The following is a 27,826-nucleotide window of genomic DNA, read 5'->3' on the forward strand; positions in this document are numbered from 1 at the left end:
GATGAAATTTGCTTCTCTTAGAGGCTCCGCAAGCCAAATCGGGGGATCGGTTTATATGGGGGCTATATATAATTATGGACCGATGTGGACCAATTTTTGCATGGTTGTTAGAGACCATATACTAACATCATGTACCAAATTTCAGCCTGATCGGATGAAATTTTCTTCTTTTAGAGCAATCGCAAGCCAAATTGGGGGGTCCGTTTATATGGGGGCTATACGTAAAAGTGGACCGATATGGACCAAATTTTGCATAGTTGTTAGAGACCATAGATTAACACTATGTACCAAATTTCAGCCTGACCGGATGAAATTTGCTCTCTTAGAGGGTCTGAAAGCCAAATTTGGGGGTCCGTTTATATGGATTTGGCTTGCGGAGCCTCTAAGAGAAGCAAATTTCATACGATCCGGCTGAAATTTGGTACATGGTGTTAGTAAATGGTATCTAAGAACCACGCAAACATTGGTCCACATCGGTCCATAATTATATATAGCCCCCATATAAACCGATCCCCCGATTTGGCTTGCAGAGCCTCTAAAAGAAACAAATTTCATCCGATCCGGCTGAAATTTGGTGCATGATGTTAGTATATGGTCTCTAATGACCATGAAAAAATTGGTCCATATCGGTCCATAATTATATAGCCCCCATATAAACCGATCACCAGATTTGACCTCCGGAGCCTCTTGGAAGACCAAAATTCATCGGATTCAGTTGAAATTTGGTACGTGATGTTAATATATGGCCTCAAACACCCATGCAAAAATTGGTCGATATCGGTCTATAATTATATATAGGCCCCATATAAATCGATCCCCAGATTTGACCTCCGGAGTATCTTGGAAGAGCAAAATTCTTCCCATTCGGTTGAAATTTGGTACGTGATGTTAGTATATGGTATCCAACAACCATACAATTGGTTCCTATCAGTCCATAATTATATATAGCTCCCATATAAACCGATCGCCAGATTTGACCTCCTGTGCCTTTTGGAGAAGCAAAAGTCATCCGATTTGGTTGAAATTTGGTACGTGGTGGTAGTATATATTTAACAACCATGCCAAAAGTGGTCCATATCAGTCCATAATCATTTATAGCCCCCATATAAACCGATCCCGAGATTTGGTTTTGGAGCCTCTTGGAGGAGCAAATTTCATCCGAGTGGGTTGAAATTTGTGGATGACAGTCTTTCGTAGAAGTTTCTACGCAATCCATGGTGGAGGGTACATAAGATTCGGCCTGGCCGAACTTACGGCCGTATATACTTGTTCTTTATTAAAACGAACTTCCATGGCTTAGCTTTTAAAGCAATGCAAAGGATACGAGCAAGCCCATAAACAATTAATCAAAAAAATATTTATTTTCACCAGCTACCCAATTATAATATACGTATCAGTTCTACTCACCTTAACATCCTTCAATGTCAATATGTCCGTGGTGAATGTGTTATTCACCACCGATGGTTTATTCTTAACACTAGGGAATATAATGCCACCTTTGCGTGAAATCGGCTTAGATGATGACGAAGTCAATTGTGATGCTGTAGACGATGATGATGACGAAGAACTGCCAGATGGTGTTGAAGATGAAGTTGCAGTTGATGATGAAGTAGTTTGATTAGAATTAACACCTGCAGCAATTGTTGTTGGGGGTAATGGGGTAGTAGAGGCATATGTACCCGGGACTGAACTAGAGGAAGAGCTAGAGGAGGAAGAGGAGCCCAACACTACTGTGTTTGGTGCACTAGTATACGTTGTTGTGGACGAGGACGAAGGGGATGATAGATTATTTGTGGTTATAGCTGCTTGTTGGAGTAGGGAGGAAGTTGAAAGTGTTGAGGGAGGTGTAGGTGTTGTTGCTGCTAACGAAGCAGTCGAAGGTGTTGTCTGATCTGTTGTTGCTGGTATTGTACTACTACTTTGTACGGGAAAATCTTCTATGACGGAGTATCTACGTAAAATATAGGATATGTATGTATCAAATTTTACATGTTGGTATGGGATTCTAAATTCTAAGAAATCTAAAAAGAGAGGGTCTATAGAAGGGTTTGGCGGTGGTTAGGTGTACCACAGAATACCTCTGGATATTTAAGAGGTGTGTAAGTGTAGGGGGTAAGTTTTGTTTTGTGTTTCGTTTCATTTTGGAATAGGGGAGGGCTCGAATATATGCTATTTTCGACGTTCCAAGACGCTGGTTGAAGAAGTTTCGTAACATTTATTGTCGCTGCTACGCACGCAAACAGTTTTCATTAAAATTGGGTCATTTCATTTTCGTTCTTTTAATGATTTAGTTACTATTAAAGATGTATTTACAATAGATCAATAATTTTATCCTACACAGAAAAAATTTTCAAAAAAAAATTCTTCCAATTAAAGTCTAAATTGAATTTTAAAAAATATTCTATTAAAAATTTAATTAATTCAACAAATGTTTTAATTGAAACAAAAATCAATCACAAAATTTATTTATTTATATATTTACAATCATACCCAGCAAAAAAAGCGTCGCCAAAAAAGTAGTTCTTAATCTATTTTTAACCTATTTGAAACAAAAAATTTTAATTTTTCCATTAAAAATATGAAAAAAGCGAGTTATAAAAAAATTGACTCAAATAAACTTCCTGTGTAGCTAAAATAAAGAACTTCTCTGGGAGGACAATTTTGGAAGTGCTTTTAAAGTTGTGCCTTTAGAAGAACTTCCAAATTTTTTTGCTGGGTAATCAATTATGGAAATAAACAAAAAATATAGGTGATAACAACATAGCTTTTCGAGCTGTCAATCACAACAAATTAATAGTATCAATTAATTTTTCAAATGACTTACAATTAATTTTTTTAATTGATACTATCATTTCTGTGATTGAATAAAATTCTATTAACAAATTAATTGGATCAATTAATTTCATGATTGAATCAGAAAAAATTTTTTGTGGGTATAACATTTATAAAGGGTGATGGTGTTATTTTTTTGGAAACACTGGTATAAAGCAGGGATATGGATTCGGAAGACTTGTACTACTTCCTGTGTCAGTGTTACCGTTTAGAAGAAACAAGATACTGGGCACCTGTTTATTTCAGCACTCGCCGATTTTGGGAAGTGTGGTTTAAGGAAGATTCTCACCTTCATCTGGGCATCTGATTGGATGTTTTGAGCAACTTTAAGTAAGACGGACAAATGGAAGTTCGTGAGCGTTTTAAGATACCTTACTATCGGTAACTGTTTATGGTTGCTACAGTTGGTAGAATTCTAACAAAAATTATAGATTTTTAACTTTTTGGTAGATGTCTTTAAGTTTTGTTGGATTTTGCAAAATATTTCTCTCCAACTAATAGGTACTTACATTTTCTATAGAAATAAAATTTTGAGAATATTTTTGTATAGAAATAAAATTTTGAGAACACTTTTTTTAAAGAAATAAATTCTTGAAAAAATTCTATATAATTCTATTCTATATATCTATCACTTAGACTATTCAGTCCATTGTGATACCACATTGGTGAACTTCTCTCTTATCACTGAGTGCTGCCCGATTCCATGTTAAGCTCGATGACAAGGGACCTCCTTTTTATAGCCGAGTCCGAACGGCGTTCCACATTGCAGTGAAACCACTTAGAGAAGTTTTGAAACCCTCAGAAATGTCACCAGTATTACTGAGGTGGGATAATCCACCGCTGAAAAACTTTTTGGTGTTCGGTCGAAGCAGGAATCGAACCCACGACCTTGTGTATGCAAGGCGGGCATGCTAACCATTGCACCACGGTAGCTCCCGCGGAACAAATTCCTATTCTAATTTGAGGTTTATATGTTTTAGGATTAAGACAAGTAAATAGGGCCGTAAGTTCGGCCAGGCCGAATCTTATGTACCCTCCACCATGGATAGCGTAGAAACTTCTACGAAAGACTGTCATCCACGAATTTCAACTCACTCGGATGAAATTTGCTCCTCCAAGAGGCTCCAAAACCAAGTCTCGGGATCGGTTTATATGGGGGCTATAAATGATTATGGACTGATATGGACCACTTTTGGCATGGTTGTTAAATATATACTACCACCACGTACCAAATTTCAACCAGATCGGATGAATTTTGCTTCCCCAAAAGGCACAGGAGGTCAAATCTGGCGATCGGTTTATATGGGAGCTATATATAATTATGGACTGATAGGAACAAATTGTATGGTTGTTCGATACCATATACTAACATCACGTACCAAATTTCAACGGAATGGGAAGAATTTTGCTCTTCGAAGATGCTCCGGAGGTCAAATCTGGGGATCGATTTATATGGGGCTTATATATAACCCTTTCCGACCTATAGCCGATCCACGTGATAGATTTTCCTAAATTTTTGAATTCTGTTATTTATGTGCACATAGAACATTTTAAATTAATAAGTTTGTTCAGTTTGATCCTGTATCCTGTTTTTTCAGGATACGCACAATTGTTGCCGTTCGGTAAATTCCGGTAAAAGTCCGGACGTAAAAATATCAAAAAAAAAAAAACAAAATAATCACGAAGTTACTGTTTGCATACAATATTTAATATGTTTTCTTATTGAAAACACTTGTTTGATGAAATATTCCACAACTTAAATAATTTTAATTTATTTGCAAACTTACATCTTCCACTAATTTTTACAAATGCGCAAAGTACACTGCTGAAACTACAAAATTAATATAAAAAACAAATATTTATAACGGTTCTTCACATTCTTAGACAAAGAGAGAGCATAACAATTATTTTTTTGCCGCTCTTATCGCAGTACGTCATATATTAAAGAAATTATAGAGACTTAAACTTACCCGCACAATTGTGCGTACACGGTCGGAAAGGGATAATTATGGACCGATATCAACCAATTTTTGCATGGGTGTTTGATACCATATATTAACATCCCGTACCAAATTTCAACTAAATCAGATGAAGTTTGGTCTTCCAAGAGGCTCCGGAGGTCAAATCTGGTGATCGGTTTATATGGGGGCTATATATAATTATGGACCGATATAGACCAATTTTTGCATGGTCATTAGAGACCATATACTAACATCATGTACCAAATTTCAACCGGATCGGATGAAATTTGCTTCCCTTAGAGGCCCCGCAAGCCAAATCGGGGGATCGGTTTATATGGGGGCTATATATAATTATCGTCCGATGTGGACCAATTTTTGCATGGTTGTTAGAGACCATATACTTACACCATGTACCAAATTTCAGCCGGATCGGATGAAATTTGCTTCTCTTAGAGCAATCGCAAACCAAATTTGGGGGTCCTTTTATATAGGGGCTACACGTAAAAGTGGACCGATATAGCTCATTTTCAATACCATCCGACCTACATCAATAACAACTACTTCTGCCAAGTTTCAAGTCGATAACTTGTTTCGTTCGGAAGTTAGCGTGATTTCAACAGACGGACGGACGGACGGACGGATGGACAGACATGCTCAGATCGACTCAGAATTTCACCACGATCCAGAATATATATACTTTATGGGGTCTTAGAGCAATATTTCGATGTGTTATAAACGGAATGACAAAGTTAATATACCCCCATCCTATGGTGGAGGGTATAAAAATATTACCTAACAAAAATTTTACTATTTAAGATTCCGAATATCGGAACATGGGGTATATAATTAAAATTTTGAGGAGATTATTTTATAGATGTAAACGTTTTCACAAAATTTTCTATTGAAGTAAAAATTTTGACAAAATGTTCTATAGACGTTACACTTTGACATAATATTCTATAAAAGTCAATTTTTGAAAAAATTTTGTGTATAAGTATAAATTTTGAGAAAATTTTATAGAAGTAAACATTTTGGCAAATATGTCTATATAAATAAAATTTTGAAAAAATTTTCTAAAAATTTGGATAAAATATTTTATAGAAATAAACATTTTCACAAAGTTTTCTATGAAGGTAAAAATTTTGACAAAATTTTCTATTGAAATAAAAATTTTAATTAAATTTACTATAGAAGTAGAAAATTTTACAAAAATTTCTATTGACGTTAAATTTTGACATAATATTCTATAAAAGTAAAATTTTGACAAATTTTCTTGTATAAGTATAAATTTTGAGAAAATATTATAGAAGTAAACATTTTGGCAAAAAATTCTATATAAATAAAATTTTGACAAATTTTTCGAAAAACTTAGACAAAATATTTTATAAAAGAAAATATTTTAACAAAATTGTCTATAGAAATAAAAATTTTGACATCATTTTCTATAAAAGTAAAATTTTTCTTTAGAAGTATACATTTTGAGAAAATTTATTTTATGAAAGTAATAATTTTGACTAAAATTTCTTTATAAGTAAAGTATTGACAAATTTTTCTAAAGAAATAAAATTTTAACAAACTTTTCTATAGAAATAAAATTTCAACAAAATTTTCTATGGAAATAAAAGTTTTGACAAAAAATTCTATAGAAGTTAAAGTTTGATCAAATTTTTTATAGAAATAAATTATTGTAACAATTTTCTATAAATTCAATATCGTTAAAATTTTTAATTTTTGTTTTAGATCCTACTACTAAAATGTATTGTGAGTAAGTTTTCCCGTTTTTGCATCCCTTGTTGATGCAAAATTTCAAATTCGATAAATTTGCAATTCAAGGGATTTTTATACACCCAAAAATTTTTCGCTAATAGGAGAGATCATAAATATAAAAAGACTAAAATAAACTTTTAAAAGAAAATGATAAAAAATTTCTTTCGAAAAAAAAACAATTTTTTCATACTAACCAAAAAAAAAAAAAATATCAAAAACTTCAAAATATAAATTTTTAAAATTTGGTAGATGTTTGGTAAATTTTTCTTTAAAGTTTGGTAGATTATTTTTCGCACGAGGGGAATCCGTGTATCTGTTACTAGAACACTACGTATTCGGATGTGGATGACTGTATTTTCTACTCAATTCATGATGAAGGGTACATAACATTCAGCCCCCCAGAACTTTCAACTGTCTATACTGGTCTTCTCTTTTTAATATAGAGCATAGGTATGAAGACTTTTCGAGAATTTGAAAAACAAAGGCAACTTGCTACACACATCCTCCATGCTAGAGAGATCTTATCTAGAGCTTAGGTTTTGCGTTTCCTAGTATTATTTTACGGTCAAATAAATCTCTGGGAAAGGTATTTTTCAATTAGTTATATTCCGTAGATAAACTGGTTCATTTACACACAAAACAAATTTTCAATTAAAAATTTAATTGGTTCAGCAAATTTTTTAATTGAAACAAACATCAATCACTGAAATTAATATTATCAATTACATTTTTAATTGGATCAATTAATTGTTTAATTGACGTTGGTGATTGATGCTATCATTTCTGTGATTGAAGAAATTTCAATTAAAAATTCATTGGATCAGTTTCGTGATTGAACACAAAAAATATTTTTTTCTGTTTATACACAAAATATAAAGCTAGAAAAATAAAGCGCAGAGGAATCACAATTTTTTGATAGTTCCTAGTTATTTCGGTTAAGGCCGGGACCGTTGTCTAATACGGATTTGTTAGGAACACAATAGATAAATATATTCGAGCCTTGACCCACTATTCATACCAAATCACCATCCTTTACCGGGACAGAAGAAATGTAATATTCTGAAAATGTATTATATTGAAATACAAACCTATTTGGATCATATTCCACCAAACGATCAATTGTTGGATCCATTAACAACTCAGCTGGAACAGGTCTTTGAGCCAAAAGCTGAACATCGTCCTCCTGTTTCTTCAAACGTTTCTCTACCATATCCAAATTGTTGATGATCAAATTGGTTTTTGTTTTTAAATCCTGGTGAATTTCACCAATAGCCCTTTCCTGACGTTGAGTTTGGGTTAGCAAAGCATCCGACTTGGGCAATAGATGATCAACAGAAGATTTAGTACCCACTACAACATCCCATACTTCGTCCATTTTTTCCGAAACTGATACCATGGGGCGTATCTGCTTGACCAAAGCATCAATTTTACTGGATTTAATTAAAGGCATGGCTGTGGTGGTAGCATTGATGTTATTATAATCGGCATGATGATCTACAACTGCTTCATGGATATCACCCACCATACGCAACATACGACCAACATTTTCCGACACAATGTTTATATGGAATTGTAATTTTTTATCAATATTTCCGGTAGTGTCTCTCAATTCAGTTAACTCATTGGATACATGGGACATAACTTCGGCATTCATTGCCTTGGTGATCTCTATGACATTCATGCTAATCGGTTTCTTTTCACTTGCTTCTGCATTGAATTCATCCACCTGCAGCAAATTGTTATCGATTTGATTTTTTAGTCCTTCCAATTTGGAATCTATGTCACTGACTTTTTGATCTAACAATACCAGGCGACTATCCAATTGAATGGTTGATGAAGTGCTGGATGTACGTGATGCACGACCAGCAGATCCACTTCGTTGATTGGTACTCTCTGTTAGAGCAGCAGTAGCCGCTGCAGCTGAATCAATAATGTCATTGGAGATTTTTACATCTAATGATCTTAGTTTCGATATAACCGAGTCAGTTTTAATTAGATTATCCGATACACGATTATCCAAGATTTCCATGCGTCGCATCATATGTTCCACGGATTTGTCCAGATTGTCTATACGTTTTAGTTTACCTTCCAGTGTATTGATGATAACCTCGAAGATGTTAAGTAGTTGCTGTTCCCTGTAAAGAAATAAACATAAAAAGATTCAGTAAAATTAAATTATGTTAATCTCTATATGTTATTCTGAATTAAAACAAATATATGAGCATAAGTTCGGTCGGGTCGAATCTTAAATATCCACCACAATGGAACAGAACAGGCCCCTCGATGTAAGGGGTTACTTGATAATATCTAGAATTTCAGGTGAATTTGGTGAAACATACTCCTTCAAGACGATCTGTTCAAATGGTAGGAACATTAAATTTGTTTCTACATATGAAGGCTTCCAACCCCAAAAGACCAAGAATTCAAATTGGGGAAATTTTTGACAAAAAAAAAATATTTACCAATTCCTTTTTGGACTCTTTTTACAGCATGTGAAAATAATTTTAATATAGACTAACTCAAAATTTTTTTTGGCTAATTGCATCATCCCTCATATATTTCTCACTTGCATGTGGTTTATTTATGTCTCAGCACATTTTTCTGTAATAAAAACAATGTATAAGAAGTTATTCGCTTTAAGTTTTTTTTGGTGATGAAAATTTGAACTTTTCGATGTAATTCAAAAAACTGTAACAAAAGAACAACGTTCCCGATTTCCGTTTTCAAACGTTTTTCTTCTTTGCGCATATTTGTGGACCTAAAGTAAGTCTAGATTAACAATGTATTTAAGGCAAGTCGGAGAACATTATCGGTACATATAAGCCGAATTTCCAATTTCAGGCAAATCGGATAAAAATTCGGATTTTGAAATTCAAGCAAATCGGTTAAAAATGGTGATGTCTGGACGATCAAGACCAAATCGTGGGGTCGGTTAGCTTGAAGGCTATATCAAATAGAAAATACCGATACACTAATAGATAAAATTGCATTTCACAATCGTAAACGGACGTTATCAAAATGAAACGGAAATGTTCACAGAAAAATCAAAACGGAATGTTCATGATTTCGTCCACTATCATCCACAATCGAATTACTTGGGTTGTGGTATCTTAAAACTTCTTAACATCGTTTTCTAAATTGTGAGTTAGTCCATAGGTGGTAGAGAGCCAGAATTGAAATATGGGGGTAGCTTATATGGGGGCTATATACAATTATGAACTTGATATGGACCAATTTTTGTGTGATTGGGGATCGATTTATCTGAGGGATATATATAACTATAGACCGATATGGGCCTAGTTAGGCATGGTGGTTAACGGCCACATACTAGCATAATGTACCAAATTTCAACTGACTCGGATGAAATTTGCTCCTCCAAGAGGCTCCAAAACCAATTCTCGGGATCGGTTTATGTGGGAGCTATATATGATTATGGAATGATATGGACCACTTTTGGCATGGCTGTTAAATATCATATACTACCATCACGTACCAAATTTCAACCAGATCGGATGAATTTTGCTTTTCCAAAAGGCACCGGAGGTCAAATCTGGGGATCGGTTTATATGGGGGCTATATATAATTATGGGCCGATTTCGACCAATTTTTGCATGGGTGTTTGAGGCCATATATTAACACCACGTACCAAATTTCAACTGAATCAGGTGAATTTGGGTCTTCCAAGAGGCTCCGGAGGTCAAATCTGGTGATCGATTTATATGGGGGCTATATATAATTATGGACCGATGTGGACCATTTTTTGCATGGTCATTAGAGACCATATACTAACACCATATACCAAATTTCAGCCGGATCGGATGAAATTTGACTCTCTTAGAGGCTCCGCAAGCCAAATCTGGGGATCGGTTTATATGGGGGCTATATATAATTATGGGCCGATTTCGACCAATTTTTGCATGGGTGTTTGAGGTCATATATTAATACCACGTACCAAATTTCAACTGAATCAGGTGAATTTGGGTCTTCCAAGAGGCTCCGGAGGTCAAATCTGGTGATCGATTTATATAGGGGCTATATATAATTATGGACCGATGTGGACCATTTTTTGCATGGTCATTAGAGACCATATACTAACACCATGTACCAAATTTCAGCCGGATCGGATGAAATTTGACTCTCTTAGAGGCTCCGCAAGCCAAATCGGGGGATCGGTTTATATGGGGGCTATATATAACTATTAACCGATGCATGGTTGTTAGAGATCATATGCTGACACCATGTACCAAATTTCAGCTGGATCGGATGAAATTTGCTTCTCTTAGAGTCCCCGCAAGCCAAATTTGGGGGTCCGTTTATATGGGGGCTATACGTAAACGTGGACCGATATGGCCCATTTGCAATACCATCCAACCTACATCAATAACAACTACTTGTGCCAAGTTTCATAGCTTGTTTCGTTCGGAAGTTAGCGTGATTTCAACAGACGGACGGACGGACATGCTCAAATCGACTCAGAATTTCACCACGACCCAGAATAAATATACTCTATGGGGTCTTAGAGCAATATTTTGATGTGTTACAAACGGAATGACAAAGTTAATATACCCCCATCCTATGGTGGAGGGTATAAAAATTGTGAATTTTTGAAAATGTTTGCTGTCAAACAGCGTTGCCAGAATTGTTTCACAAAAAACCGCTAGATTTGTCCAAAAAACTAGCCAAAAAAAGCTAAAAGATTTAAAAAAAAAATAGCTAGAAAAAAAGCTAAAATTTTTTGTATCAAAAGTCACATTTTTGATTGAAATTTAACAAACTTTAAGGCTTTATTTCACTTAAAATGCATATTATTTTAATTGTATTCATTTTAATTCAATTTCTGTGAGACTGTAAGAAAATTTAAGTCATATTAGCTCTGTTTGCGTACTCGATACATTTTGATTACTATCACAAATTTTTACTGGAAGTCCTTCGTTTATATTTCCTAGTAAAAACATTTTTCCCAGTAAACTTGCAATTGCCAGCTGGTTAATCATCAACAAGTCCAATGTGCGATGTATTGCATAATGTCACATAGAACTGCATTAGAAAATATCAATATATTTCGTTTTAACTGAATTAATGATAAATTCGTGAACGTGAACACTTCTCCTAATTTTACCCAAGAGAATAAAACCCATTCTAACTGTCTTGCAAGTTTATATTGAATAACTTTTATTCGAAAATTTCCCATACAAACCTATTGTTGTCCAATTTTCGTAAATGTAAATCCATTCCATTAATATATAGCAGATTTGTTTTGATCCTATCACTACGAATTTTTTCATTGCATTTTTTGATGTTAAAAAAATAATACCACATTCAAAACTTTATTTCCTTAATTATTTCTATATTCGGTTCCAAAGATTTTGTACACTAATGATTTTGGTATTGATTCCGAGTCAAATTTGAATTTAAATATTCGTTTTTTTCAGCTTTTTCTTCATGAGCTATCACAGTGATTTAAAAACGTGCTAACGACAACTTAAATTTCCAAATTCAGACTCGACTTTAAGTAGAAATTATTCTATGTATACGTTTTTAAAATAAAATGTTGAAAAACCTCTTCTATTTTTGAACGCTATTTTGGTTTGTGGTCAAGATACAAAAACTCCACAAATTTAAAGACTATTTCATTAATTTTAAGAATTTTTTAGAATTGACCCTAGCCTTCTTTCATGAAAAGATACCCATTTTTAAGTTGAATCACTTAACTATAAGGACAAAAAGAATTTGTCGGCTATTGGACAAGGAAAACAGTTTATATAAGAGAAATTCACAAATGCTATTATAACCAAAATTCGCGTTCGTATTTTAAGGAAATGAAATCTTTGGCCTCACAACAATATTTTTTCAATGTACAAAGCAATTCACATCTACTATTTTAATTTAGTTATATCATAATAAACGAGTCAAATGCTAATATTCCTAATAATTTACTGACAGTTTGTATAAGGAATTGAAATATGTGGAAAACCTTATTCTGACAGCAAGGCTTAGATAAAAACGAAGTTTTATCCATATTTCAATAGGAACATGTCGAAAATAAAAAAAGCCAAAAATAGCTAAAAGGGGCATGAAAACAAGCCAGAAAAAAAGCTAAAAGCTAAATGCATTTTTTTCCCGCTAAACGTCTTCAAAAAAAGCCAAATCTAGCGGGAAAAAAGCAAAATTGGCAACGCTGCTGTCAAACGTTTCCGAAAAGCGTTAGAATCCAATTTTTTTATTTTTTTATGAATTCCTAACCATTACGTTTTCAATTCATGAACGCTGGTTGTTGTTTTGACAATGTGTGGTGTCATTTTCACGCTGTCAGATTGACGTCATCTGTTCTCAGTTTGACAACACATGTGTGTTGATTCACTTTCATGAACGGATCGTTTCGAAATGATCATGCCGTTCGTGATTTTTTCTATGGGTGTATAGCCCATCTTCGAACATGACCTGCCTGCAGACAAAAGACGAGTTTAGTTCCCATTATCAGGAGGAAAATGAATCAAACACCTCTTATGTAAGTTTTCTATATTTTGTGTGAGGTGTAAGCTAATTTTAGGAGTATTTATGTATATGGAAAAACTTATTATCGTGTGGCCGAAGATATTGTGTCCTTAAAATTCGAATGTGAATTTTGCTTAGAAGACGCATTTTTCTCATATAATTTCTTTCCTTGTCCAAAGGTCGATAAACTATCTATGAAGTCGATTTATGAATCGACCTAAAAATGGGTGTCACTATATGAAAGAAAATGTTGTTGCACTAAGGTCAACTTGGCTTTAATAGTTCTGAAAAATTCTTCAAAATTAATAAAATCGCCTTTAAAGTGGTTTCACCGCAATGTGACACTCCGTTTGGATTCGGCTATAAGAGGAAGTCCCTTGTCAATGAGCTTAACATAGAATCGGTCAGCTTTCATTGATAAGAGAGAAGTGGTATCACAATGGACTGAATAGTCTAAGTGAGTCTGACACATAGGGCTGTCACTATACCTAACCTAACTTTCCTATACTGTTAATATTTTTGAGGTGGTTTTAATACAAGTGTATAATTGGGCGCATTCAATGGTAAACAAACTTCTGAAAACATCTCTTCGTAATGGATTTTCGTATATAACATCACGATCTTGGCTGCGTGTAAAAATGGTGCAAGTTCGCTTAACATCGGGTCTGTTTTAAATTGTAGGTACTTTGGGGTTTGGTTGGGAGCCACCGTGGTGAAATGGTTAGCATGCCCGCCTTGCATACACAAGGTCGTGGGTTCGATTCCTGCACGCAGAGAAGGAATATGATCACATCAAACATGTTTCAATAGCAAAATGTTATTTTTGTATGGTGACCATGTAACATGTTTGTCACTAAAATGTTATTTTCTCGTCAAATATAACCTGCTTGCCGAAATCAGATACATGATTTCCGAGAAAATAACATGGTTGCGAAAACCATGTTACATGGTCACCACCCAAAAATAACATTTTGCTCTTAAAACATGTTTGAGGTGATCGGATTCCTTCTTTGGGTGTGCTTCGACCGAACACCAAAAAGTTTTTCAGCGGTGGATTATCCCACCTCAGTAATGCTGGTGACATTTCTAAGGGTTTCAAAGCTTCTCTAAGTGGTTTCACTGCAATGTGGAACACCGTTCGGACTCGGCTATAAAAAGGAGGTCCCTTGCTATTGAGCTTAACATGGAATCGGGCAGCACTCAGTGATAATGTGGTATCACAATGGACTGAATAGTCTAAGTGAGCCTGATACATCGGGCTGCCACCTAATCTAACCTAAGGGTTTGGTTATGGACATTTGAGACCATAAATTTATTATTAAAAATTTCAAGAGAATTTGATGGAACATATTCTCATTTCAACCAAATCTGATAAAAATTTCGGCTTCCATGCCCTCAAGAAGTCAAATAGGTACATATGGGGCCTATATCGAAACATGATCCCATATACCCCATTTTCGACTTGACTTGTCTGCAGACAAAAGACGACCACAATTCTACTACCATAAGAGACTATGAACTGAATTGTCTATGTGATCCTGAAGTATAATCCCGAAATGCAGTGACTATAATGTAACAAAACCTGTTGTGATCGTTAGAGAGGATAGCATAATTTTGGGTTTTGGAAACATAACATATGTACTATGATACCCAGTTTCATACCGTGTTGCAGAGTATATAAACATTATGTTTCGGATTGAACCTCCTCAAAAAAAATTTTACTCTATATTTGAATTTTTATTTATTTTTATTTAATTTAAATTTATTATTAATATTAAATATTTCTCCGTATATATAAGTTATTGCACAACTATGCTTTGTTTATGGATTTCTTTTCATCTTCTTCACTAAGTCACATCAACAATTTGTATTTCTTGAATTTTATAGATCTTGAAGAATTTTCAACAAGCAGAGGATTTTAAAAACTATAGATACATTCATGACATATCTTCGATATATGATTTATGGTTATACATTTTTCTTTAATAACAAATTTTGCAATATCTTTTTAATGAATAAAGATTTATTTGTTGGCATAGTATATGTTTTGTGACATTATTTATAGCCCATTCCATAAATATGTATCACTTGACTTCAATCTCGAAGTCTTGTTTTTTTTTATCTTTTATGAAGTGTGGTTTAATTTGAAAAATTGCCTAGATGGGTGATTGCGGCGAAGGTGGTAGCATCAAAGATCTATGAATCAGTCGAATACAAATTTCTTTTCTCAAGATCATTTGATAGCGATAGTGTGTGTATTTTGTTTATTAGTGGTATTATATTTTTGTTTTTTATTTTTATTATTATTTTTATTTTGGATTATAACAGGATTAACGAAGATCTACATCAGTTTTAATTAGCAAATACCATTAGATTTGTTTTGGAGAAAAATGTAGGTTGATTTGTCCATACTACAGATGAATTATTAGATTATATTATGAATCAGGGTTACCAAATCGCAAACTTTTTAAAATTTTCTATAGATATAAAATTTTGAAAATTTTTCTATAGAAATAAAATTTTGACAAAAATTTCTATAGGAATATAATTTTAACAAAATTTTCTATAGAAATAAAATTTAAAAAAAAATTTGTACAGAAATAAACTTTAAAAAATTTTGTATAGATACAAAATTATGTAAAAATTTTGTATATGAAGAAAGTTTTGTAAAAATTTTGTATAGGAAGAACATTTTTTTATAACTTTCTATAGAAATAAAATTTTGACAAAATTTTATATAGAAATAAAATTTTGCCAAAATTTTCTATGGAAGTAAAGTTGTGACTAAATTTTCTACAGAAATATAATTTTGACGAAATTTTCTATAGAAATAAAATTTTGACAAAATTTTCTATAGAAATAAAATTTTGACAACATTTTCAATAAAACTAAATTTTGACAAAATTTTCTATAGAAATATAACCTTGACAAAATTTTCTATAAAAATAAAATTTTGACGAAATTTTCTATAGAAATAAAATTTTGACAAAATTTTCTATAGAAATAAAATTTTGACAACATTTTCAATAAAAATAAAATTTTGACAAAATTTTCTATAGAAATAAAATTTTGACAAAATTTTCTATAGAAATATAATCTTGACGAAATTTTCTATAGAAATAAAATTTTGACAAAATTTTCTATAGGAATAAAATTTTGACAAAGTTTTCTATAGAAATAAAATTTTAACAACATTTTCAATAAAAATAAAATTTTGACAAAATTTTCTATAGAAATAAAATTTTGCCAAAAATTTCTATAGAAATACAATCTTGACGAAATTTTCTATAGAAATAAAATTTTGACAAAATTTTCTATAGAAATAAAATTCTGACAAAATTTTCTATAAAAATAAAATTTTTACAACATTTTCTATAAAAATTAAAATTTTGACAAATGTTCTATAGAAATAAAATTTTGAACTTTCTATAGAAATAAAAATTTTGAATAGAAGTAAATATTTGACAAAATTTTCTATCGAAGTAAAATTTTGGAAAATTTTTAACTTTTAAATGATATTAATTTAATTTGGAAAAATGGTCCGCTGGTACGAATTTTGGATAAATGTTGATACAAAATAAAAATTCATTGTGGCAAAGCTGTTATGAATATCAAATTAAAGTGGATAAAATATATTTAAACATTAGCCCATTGTGTAAAGTTGTCTTATGTTCATAGTCGCTTTTTCTCTGTGAAAATATATTTATACCCACCTTTATAGAATGGTGATAGGGTTATAATACGATTGTCATTCCGTTTGTAATACAACAAAATGTTATTTTTAGACGGGGAACATGTAAGGAGGAAGGAATATGATCACCTCAAACATGTTTCAAGAGCAAAATGTATAGTTTTTTCTAAGCTTATTTTTTTCTAATTAGATCTGTGATTAATACTATCATTTCCCTGATTGAAGTAATTTCAAAACATATTGTGATATTTCTTTCACACAGTTGTAATATAATAATCCTTTTTTCTATAAGTCTATTTAAGTCTAATTAATATTGAGTTATTTTCAATGCATTTTAGTTTATTAATAAATCGAACTCATAGAGCCATAAGCGACTGTGCTACCTCACGTATTGTAATAAAATACGTGATTCCATATACATATATGTACAAATACGTGTGTTAATTCGCACATACATTGACAACTATGTATGTAGATGAAAACACTTATGTATGTTTTTGTATTCAAACTCATTAATCATTGCATCGTTAACAACCCAATTTATTAACAAATTTCCAATTTGTCAAAGTTGAGGTGGTTGGTCTTTAGACAAGCGTCATTAGAGCATCCGAGATAACAGTGAGGTGATTATGGTCAAACATTTACACATTCGTTGCGTACTCTTTCGCATGGGCGAGTCAAACCTTAGATGGATAGGAATACAAAGCCAATAGCCGGTATTCGTGGCAAACCACAAAAATATAAAATATGCTACAAATTGTTTCAATGGATTAATAAGACAATAATGATGAAAAAAAACTAAAACAATGTTTAAAATATTTAGGACAATGTTTAATCAACAATAAAGTAAACAAATAATTAGAGCTGAATATTTGGTGGGGTCGAATATTAAGTACCCTATATCAGAGGTTAGGTTTGGTACACCCAGAGAAGAAATATGATCACCTCAAACATGTTTTAAGAGCAAAATGTTATTTTTGGGTAGTGACCATGTAACATGGTTGTCGCAACCATATTATTATCTTGGAAATCATTTATCTGATTTCGGCAAGCAGGTTATATTTGACGAGAAAACAACATTTTAGTGAAAAACATGTTACATGGTCACCATAAAAAAATAACATTTTTCTCTTGAAACATGTTTGAGGTGATCAACTTCCTTCTCTGCGTGTATAGTATCAGGCCGTTAAAAAGTAAAAAAAACAATGAAAATAAAATTAAAAATTTTACCCTCGCGGGGATTTGCATCTGTGTCAGTTGATATTTCCGCTTCCAAGGAAGTTCTTTTATGAATATTTTGCAAATTACGAATTTCTCTTAAGTTCAAATGGAAAAAAATTATTTATACAAAAATATGTGCTGAAAATTTAATATATAACAGGTATATACGGTCGTAAGTTCGGCCAGGACGAAGATTATATACCCTCCACCATGGATTGCGTAGAAACTTCTTCTAAACACTGCCACCCACAATCGAATTATTTGGGTTGCGGTAACGCTTGCCGATGGCAAGGTATCTGAAAACTTCTTAACACCGTCTTCTAAATTGTAAGTAAGTCCATACGTGGTATATATTACATTTTCAAAATTTTCCATAGAAATAAAATTTTGACAAAATTTTCTATAGAAATTAAATTTTAACAAAATGTTCTATAGAAATAAAATTTTAACAAAATTTTCTATAGAAATAAACTTTTGGTAGATTATTTTTGGCTCGAGTGGCAACCATGATTATGAACTGATATGGACTAATTTTTGTGTAATTGGGACCAATTTTGGTATGGTTATTAGTGGCCATATACTAACACCACGTTCCACATTTGAACCGGATCGGATGAATTTTGCTTCTCTTAGAAGCTCCGCAGGCCAAATCTGGGGATCGGTTTATATTGGGGCTATATATAATTACGGACCAATTCTGGCACGGTTGTTAGAGACCATATACTAACACCATGTTCCAAATTTCAACCGGATCGGATGAAATTATATGGGGGCTATATATAATTATGGACCGATATGGACCAATTCTGGTACGGTTGTTAGAGATCATATACTAACACCATGTTCCAAATTTCAACCGGATCGGATGAAATTAGCTTCTCTTAGAAGCTCCGCAGGCCAAATCTGGGGATCGGTTTATATGGGGGCTATATTTAATTATGAACCGATGTGGACCAATTTTTGGATGGTTGTTAGAGATCATATACCAAATTTCAACCGGATCGGATGAAATTTGCTTCTCTTAGAGGCTCCGCAGGCCAAATCTGGGGATCGGTTTATATGGGGGCTATATATAATTATGGACCGATGTGAACCAATTTTTGCATGGTTGTTAGAGATTATTTATATACCAACATCATGTACCAAATTTCAGCCGGATCGGATGAACTATGCTTCTCTTAGAGGCTCCGCAAGCCAAATCAGAGGGTCCGTTTACATGGGGGCTATACGTAAAAGTGGACCGATATGGCCCATTTGCAATACCATTCGACCTAGATCAAAAACAACTACTTGTGCCAAGTTTCAAGTCGATAGCTTGTTTCGTTCGGAAGTTAGCGTGATTTCAACAGACGGGCGGACGGACGGACATGCTTAGATCGACTCAGAATTTCACCAGGATCCAGAATATATATACTTTATGGGGTCTTAGAGCAATATTTCGATGTGTTACAAACGGAATGACAAAGTTAATATACCCCCCATCCTATGGTGGAGGGTATAAAAATAAGTCGGGTTTTCCTTCCCAACGCTTTAACTCCAGAACGCACGAACCGATTTTCACGGTTTTGCATTTGTTGTAAGGTCTCAGGCTCTGTGAGGTTTGTAGCGAAGAAAATTCAAAACAAGTTTCAAAGGAAAGGCTGGAAATTTTTTTTACATACAGCGCAAATTACAAAAATTTATAATTTGAATTCATCGGAGTTGCTTTTGTTATAAAATAATTTTATTTTTTCACATGAAAAATGTTCGGAGAACGTAGAGGGTAATCATGTGGTGAAAATAGGGTACCTCATTTTTTGATATCTGGTGGGGGAGGGGGACATCCTCCTTGCCCGACTTTTTCAAAATTGGGCCAAAGTTCTCCGATTTGAGTGAAAGTTCCCACTTTCCTTGGGGTGATGCCTAGACAAAGACCCCCTACATTATTTTTCGATATTTGGTCGCGGAGGTGGACCACCATTTTATACGATTTTTGTTTAAAATTCAGTAAAAAAATCTCTGATTTACTTGAGATTTACAGAGAACACGTCGGGAGGTTATGAATTTATTTCCCTTGCCCGACTTTTTGAAAATTATCCGATTTCCTTGAAATTTTCAGGGAAGGTTGAAGAGGGTGTCTACACGCAAAAAAATAATTCTTTCCTCCCAAACGAAATTTTAGACAAACAAAGTTCGTTTCTCATTTGCTTTTCGCTGTAAGGAAGTGTATTTGGAAAAAAAAGTATATACTTTTTGTGATAAACGTTTATTCTTTTCCAGGATGTAAAAACAATTTCATAAAGACTAGCTCAAAAAAAAACATTATTTTCTTGCTAATTGCATTGTCCCTCACATCTTTCTCACATCCACAATGTAGAAGAAATTATACGATTTTATAAATTTTTAAATTTTTTTTACCTTTCGCCTGGACGGAGGAACGAACCACGGACCATGCACATTGTAAGCCAACACACTAACCACCACACTAACCACTGAGCTATGTACCTGTTATGGTCATCAATAGATAAATATCCATATAAGTGATATTTATATAGCATAGCTTGCGGCGCCCACGAGCCGAATAAACAAAGTTTATTTAACAGAAACAAACATTTAGTTTGGCACCGTGGAGCAGTGGTAGCTACGTCCGACTCTCATGCCAAGGGTCGTGGGTTCGATCCCTGCTTCGGCCAAAGTTTTTTTTTTGCTTTTGTTTTTTTTACATATATTCCATATATATTCGGAAGATTCCGAAAAAATGTTCAACATTACATTGTACTATATTAAATTTTGAACTGTAAAATGTGTCTTATTAAAGACCTAAAGTCAGAAAAGAACAGTGTTTGATATAAACGAAATGGACTGTGTTATTATTTCAAAAATAACTGTTTTTATTGAAAAAATAAAAATTTTGTAACAAACGAATTTTTTTGGTGATAAAAGTTTAAAATTTTCGAAGCAATTCAAAAAACTCTAACAAAAGAAAAACGTTTTCGGTACACGTTTTCCAAACGTTTTTTTCTTTGCGTGTAGGCAAAGAACAGCTACTTTATTTTTCGATATTTGGTCGAGGAGGGGGGGGGGCGGGCCTCCAATTTGTCCGACTTTTTTCTTAAAGTACAGTGAAAAAATAAAATTTGTCTACTTACGGAGAACTTGGAGGAAATTATGAAATTTATATGAGGTATATGATATTTTAATATTTGGTCGGGGAAAAATGAAAGGGCACAGGGAGACTCAAGTACATGCCGTGAAACAATTCAACTTTTCCAATTTACTTGAAATTTACAGAGGATGTGGGGTAGTTTATATTATTGTAATGGATATCTGATTTTTTGATATTCGGATGGGAATAGGGGCCTCCCCTTGCCCTGCTGTTTAAAAATTGGGCTTGTAATTTGTTTGAGATTTTCTGGGTATTTGAACGGGAACCTTCTCGTTGCCCCACACTATGAAACTTGAAGGAAAGTTTACAGATTTTCTTAGAATTTGCAGAGAAAGTGACGTCCCCTTACAAAAAATAGAGCAAAGGTTAGATCCTTCTCTGATTTACTTGAAATTGACAGAAGATGATTAAATTTATACAGGGAACATAATTTTTCGATGTCTGCTTGGGGAAGGGGAATAGTGAAGTTGGGTAATTTGTGAAATGCATATAGGATATGTGAATTTACGATATCTGGAGGGGTTCCCCCTCCTTTGCTCCTCCCCGATTTTTTGAAAATAGAAAGTAGTATTTTTATTTTTATTTGAAACATAGCAATTTAAGTTTTGGTTAACACGTTTTTTAAATGACTTTAATAGCAGATGAAGAAAAAAAAACTGAAAAAACTTTTAATTACAATTTATTTACGCAAAACTCAAATTTAAAGAGAATTGTCTCTTTGAGGTATCCTTACTTCAATTCTCCGCTTCTTTGGCTCGAAATCAATACGAAAATCATTAGTGTAAAGACGAAATCTTTGGAAACTCGCATGCTTGTTTTCATAGCAAAACAAATATCCTACTTTCTCCGCCCGAAATATGTATGGATGTATTGGAGTTCGTTTTATATGAATGTATTTGGAGTTCGTTTTATATGAATGTATTTGGAGTTCATTTTCAAAGAGACCTCTAATCTCTATATATCACCTGCTGTTTGTTTACATCAAACATAGGTCAATGTCTTAAGTTTAGCATCATTTGTTTGACCTTGCTGATTTTGGGTGTCTTTTTAAGTGACTACATAATTCTGTTACGTATTATTTAATATTTGGGTCTATGAAAAAATTAAAATACCACGTATGTGTCTTAAGTCTTTTGATTAATAACTACACTCGTTCACAGTCACAACATTAAAGACATGAGAATAGGAAGAACTTATGTGTTATGTAATTCTGTTACGTATTATTTAATATTTGGGTCTATGAAAAAATTAAAATATTGCGTATGTGTCTTAAGTCTTTTGATTAATAACTACACTCGTTCACAGTCACAACATCAAAGACATGAGAATAGGAAGAATTTATGTATACTTATTTCTTAAAATTTTTTTGAAACATTAATAGATGAGTTCTTCTAAATTAAAGCAAAAAAAAAATGTTAGACTACATTCTCTTTTAAGAATATCACATTGTCTTGTTGTTGTGTTTGATTTTAGTCAAAGTCAAGATCTTGTAGCCATTTAAAGTTTGTCTTTGTATATATTTACGATTTTTTTGTAGACAAAAACTATAGATATGGTAGAATGACTATGCTGGGCATGTTCTTCAAGAAATGTAGCATAGATTGTGTCAATTTGTCAACGTTGTGTACTTTGTGTTTGTTCGCACTTCGTATTTTATGCGATAATTAGATGACGATCATTGGAAAACACTTTTCATTATGCAAATTATGAAAATTTAGAATATAAATATCTCATTTGTGCTTGCATAAAACTCTAGTCACATACCCAAAAACAAGTTGATGTTGTTTTACATGGCCTCTGAAATTGCTTGCACATGACAGTTTTATCTCATATCCATTTTATTGCTAATTAATTTATGAATACTTACGGCGGATAAGAATATTTTTGTTCTACACCAAGCATCAGTAAAAAGTAAAAAATATGTAAAATCTAGTTTTCTTTTTGTCGAAACAAAATGTAAGCCTAACAAAATATTGTTTTAGTTAAAGAAAATATGTATATACGAGGGCGGCTCGGAAACTTCTTAGCCTATCAATGAAAGAGAATAGTTAGATTTTCAAAAATATTTTTATTTTTCAATATAATCTCCTGAAACTTCAACACACTTAGTCTAACGCTTTTCTAGCAATTCTATCCCTTGATTAAAGAAGTTTTCCTCAAGGTCTTCAAAATAGTGGTTTACAACTGTAATTGCATCTTCATTTGAGGTAAAACGCTTGCCAGCAAGGAATTTTTTTAGATTTGGGAACAAGTAAAAGTCACTGGAAGCTAAATCAGGAGAATAAGGTGGGTGGTCAAACAACTCGTACTTTAATTCGTTGATTTTAGCCATTGTTAAAACACTCTTGTGCGCTGGTGCGTTGTCTTGATGAAAAAATATTTTTTGTGTGTTGTAAGCCAAGACTTTTTCTCGAATTTGTACATTTAATTTATCCGAAAGGTTGCAATAGTACTCTGAATTTGTTATTTTACCCTTTTGCAGATAGTCAATCAATAAAATACCTTTGAAGTCTCAAAAAACCGTTGACATAACCTTACCAGCCGATTGAATTGTTTTTGCCTTCTTTGGGGCACTTCCTCCAGCTTCAGTCTATTGTTTGGATTGTTCTTTTGTCTCTGGAGTATAGTGGTGGATCCATATCTCATCAAACGACACTTAAAATCCATTTTATTTCGCTTAAAACGATCCAAAGAAGCTTGAGAAATGTTCATTCTTATGCGTTTTTGATCGACTGTTAACAAATGCGGCACCCATCTTGCAGAAAGCTTTTTCATCTGTAGTTCTTCATGCAAAAGTAAATGGACTCGATCATTTGAGATGCCCATGATATTAGCAATTTTACGCACTTTTATTCGTCGATCATTTAATACCATATCATGTATTTTGGCTACAATTTCTGTTGTTGTTGCTGTTTTTGGACATCCACGTCCACGTAGTTCATTTTCAATGCTTGTGCGACCACGTTTAAATTCAGCAACCCAATTTTTTACTGTTGCATATGAAGGAGCACTTTCACCTAACACATTCACCATATCATTATGGATTTCTTGTCCGGATAAACCTTTTTTATGTAAATATTTAATGACAGCATGCATTTCTAATTTTTCCATTGTAAAAAAATTGCGGATGCGTCTTTTTTGAATACCTGTTTCTATATGAAGGAGTTGCCAGATCGAAACAAAATTTAACATGTGTCCATAACAGAGATGGAAGTTTCCAAAACACTTACCTTTTTTCTGTTTATACCGCGCTTTTTGTGCTAGGCTAAGAAGTTTCCGAACTGCCCTCGTATGGCCAGACGTTCGGATGGGTCGAATCGCAAATACCCACCACCATGAATCAAATATAATAGTTTACTTTGAAAAACTCCTCGTTGTAGTGGGTTATTTGAAAACAACACCATTCATATGATTTGAAATTTAAATTCAATAGATTTTCAACCCACTACTCGAATGAGCACAAGAAGCAAAATCGGTTAGCTTTTTCCCTTCAAGAAGTTAAATCTGGAGACCAGGTATATGTTGGCTATGTCAAACTCCTAGCAAAAAATACTTATAAAATTGGAAGCACCTAAATTATTTTCGACCAACTACCAAAATTTTTTGGTGGTCGATCGAAGAAGGGATCGAACCCACGACCCTTTGTATACGAGGCGGACATGGTAACCATTGATCTACGGTGGCCAACTAAATGAATATTTCTGTCAAATAAAGTTTTTTTACTTCGGCTCGTTCGGACGCCAAGAACTATGCTTTATAAATATAACTGCTTGGCTGTTTGTGTTGCTTGTGCGATGATGGCTATAGCGATAATTGTCTGTTGATGACAATAACAGCTACGTAGTTCAGTAGATATTGTGTTGGCTTACAAACTGTATGGTCCGCGGTTCGATTCTCCGTCCAGGCGAAAAGTAAAATTTCAAAGATTTATAAAATCGAATAATTTCTTCTACACTGTTTGTATAACAGAAAAAGGTGCTAAGAATTATCTTTGGATGTAAACATTGTTTTATGTGTTATCTTGTGTTGTCATGTGGTGAGGATCACCTCCATAAATTTAAAGGTTTACCAATTATAATTATTACACTTTTATTTCAATACGAAATTTGAAGTGTCCAAGATGTCAAACCTTTCTTGGCCTTCCTCAAATTAGTTTCTATTTTTTAAGCACCAGACAACAAAGGCAAAGAAACAAAAGCCCAAGTAATTTATTTTGTGAATAATAGTTTTTCAGTTAGTCACACCTGCTTTGCCACTAGCTACTGCAGTGAAAACTAGAGTAACTAATTTATTGAATATGCAAAAAGTCTTTCATTAACGATTAACAAATCTGGCAAAATATTTGATTGTATTCATTCATAGTTGAAATTGCCATGTGAAGACAAATCGCTCATTTCCTTTTACATGTATATTGATTTTAGTAAAAATCTGTCTTTAAAATGGATTGACCAATTTTAGCTAGTGTTGGTCAATCATAAATTACACGCTTATCATTACACGAACTAGGCTATTGCATCAACTGTAACATACTCCGATATTTATATTAATTCTTGCTATTTTTTTTTTTTTTTTGGTTTGAAATTTCAGTCTATATGAAATTATTAAACAATAAATTTTAGGTTGCTGGAAGTGTTTGCTCGTGTGTTTTATTTTGGCAAAATACCATAGCTAAGTACGCATGTGGGCCAACAAATTTAATTAACAATTGATTGATTTTGCTGTTATGTCCATGGTATGAGTAAATGTGGAGCATTTTATTTTACTCCCCTTTCATTATGTGCTTGGTGCTATGTAGTTAAAATGTGATTAAGTTGGGTTCTTTTTTTTTTGCAAAAAATTAAAACACAATTCCAACATATTTGGTGCATTTTTTTATATATGCGATATTGTTGGCTTTATTGACTTGGGTGGTATTTATGGCTCGTTAAAGTTAAGCTATATTGTGTTAATAGCCTCCGCTTTCAATTAAGTTATCAACCTGTTGTAATTGCAACATGCTTGTTAAAAGCATTTTTTGAATGGCTTCTCACGAACCAAATATATGTATGGTCAAATTACATCAGGAGTTTTGAAGTACAATCGAAAAGGTTGATAATGTACTTCGGCTATAATGAACAGTTTTTCAGGTCCTCAGGTTTTTTCTAGAATTTTCCATACAAATCACTACGTTTTTGATGAATACGGTTAAATCGAATTTATGGTTATAAACGCAAAGAAAAAAACGTTTGGAAAATATTTACCGAAAACATTTTTCTTTTGTTAGAGTTTTTTGAATTTCTTCGAAAATTTTAAACTTTTATCACAAAAAAAATCGTTTGTTACAAAAATATTTCAATAAAAAAAATTATTTTTGAACCAACAACACAGTCAATTATATCAAGCACTGTTCTTTTCTGACTTTAAGTCTTTAATCTTACAGTGTCATTTAATATAGCAGTATGTATTGTTGAACATCTTTTCGGAATCTTCCGAACATATCTGGAATATATGTAAAAAAAAACGAAGTGTTCGATCGAAGCAGGGATCGAACCCACGACTCTTGGTATGCAAGGGGGCGTACTAACCATTGCTCCACGGTGCCCAACTAAATGTATGTTTTTGTTAAATAAAATTTGTTTAATCGGTTTGTGGGCGCCGAAAACTATGCTATATAAATATAACAGTTTGACTGTTTGCGTTGGTTGGTATAGCGATGATTGTCTGCTGATGACATTAACAGCTATGTAGCCCAGTGGTCCAGGCGAAAGATACAATTTTGAAAATGTATAAAATCGAATAATTTCTTCTACATTGTTTGTATTATAGAAAAAGATGCTACACACAAAAAATTTTTTTTTGATTTCAATCACGAAAATCGCGGATTCAATCATTTTTTTAATTGAAATGTCTTCAATCACGAAAATGATAGTATCAATCACCCATTTTGATTGAAAACCAACACGATTTTCAATTAAAAATGTAATTGACTTTTGTCACGGAATCAATTAATTGTGTGATTGAATCAATTAAAAACGTGATTGATTTTTAACATAAAATTCAATCAGTTTTAATTGAATCAATTAAAATTTTAATTAATTTCGCGACAAAAATCAATCAACTAGTTAATTCATTCAATTAAATAATTAATTGAAATTGGCTATAAATTTCAATAAAAAAAATTATATATTGCGCCCCCAAAATCGTATTTAGTTTTATTTGAAATAAAAGAAAATATGTGTTTCTTATAAAACATATTTAATATTTTATTATTTTTTGAATTATGCAATAGACAAATAAATTTGGTTCTTGTTATTTGTGTTTTGTTCTAACATAACTTACAATACAATACAATTACTATCAATAACAACTATAGGATGAAAAAATAGACTATATAAATCATTATCTTTCTTATCATAATAACCATGTCAGCATGTTCCTTCTAATATGTAAATGCGCATAGATTTCCAATAAATCAGCAGCCTGTAAGCTAAATTAGTTTTTCTGAAAGTAAACAGAATAATTCGAATTTAATTTTGTTCAATTAAAAGTTAATTTTGCTAAACATTACCTGCATAGAATATCAAGTTCAATTCTTAGTTCCAGGTTGCAGATTTATAATCTTCTTTTGCAGTTATAGTCTTTTAGCATAAAAAGGTGTATTAAGGAGCTCAGTAATTGAATTTTAGTAACAATACCTTTCCAAAATTTCCACACATTGAAATCGTCTATTAAAAT

At 32.8% G+C, this 27,826-nt stretch overlaps 1 protein-coding gene across 4 annotated transcripts in view; it reads right to left on the minus strand.

Annotated features, from left to right (window-relative positions):
- LOC142238507 (uncharacterized) overlaps positions 1-27,826 on the minus strand; it is a 493,393-nt gene that overhangs the window by 11,586 nt on the left and 453,981 nt on the right. For 2 of the 4 annotated variants that reach the window (XM_075310176.1, XM_075310175.1), the window contains exons 3-4: positions 7,649-8,695; positions 1,408-1,951 (exon numbers count right to left, since the gene is read on the minus strand). In XM_075310176.1, coding sequence (XP_075166291.1) covers positions 1,408-1,951; positions 7,649-8,695 — 1,591 coding nt within the window. The remainder of the gene's footprint in view (positions 1-1,407; positions 1,952-7,648; positions 8,696-27,826) is intronic. The other 2 variants (XM_075310178.1, XM_075310177.1) reach the window with 2 other exon arrangements.

The sequence above is a fragment of the Haematobia irritans genome, chromosome 5 (genome assembly GCF_050003625.1).
Source record: "Haematobia irritans isolate KBUSLIRL chromosome 5, ASM5000362v1, whole genome shotgun sequence".
NCBI classification, from domain to species: domain Eukaryota; kingdom Metazoa; phylum Arthropoda; class Insecta; order Diptera; family Muscidae; genus Haematobia; species Haematobia irritans.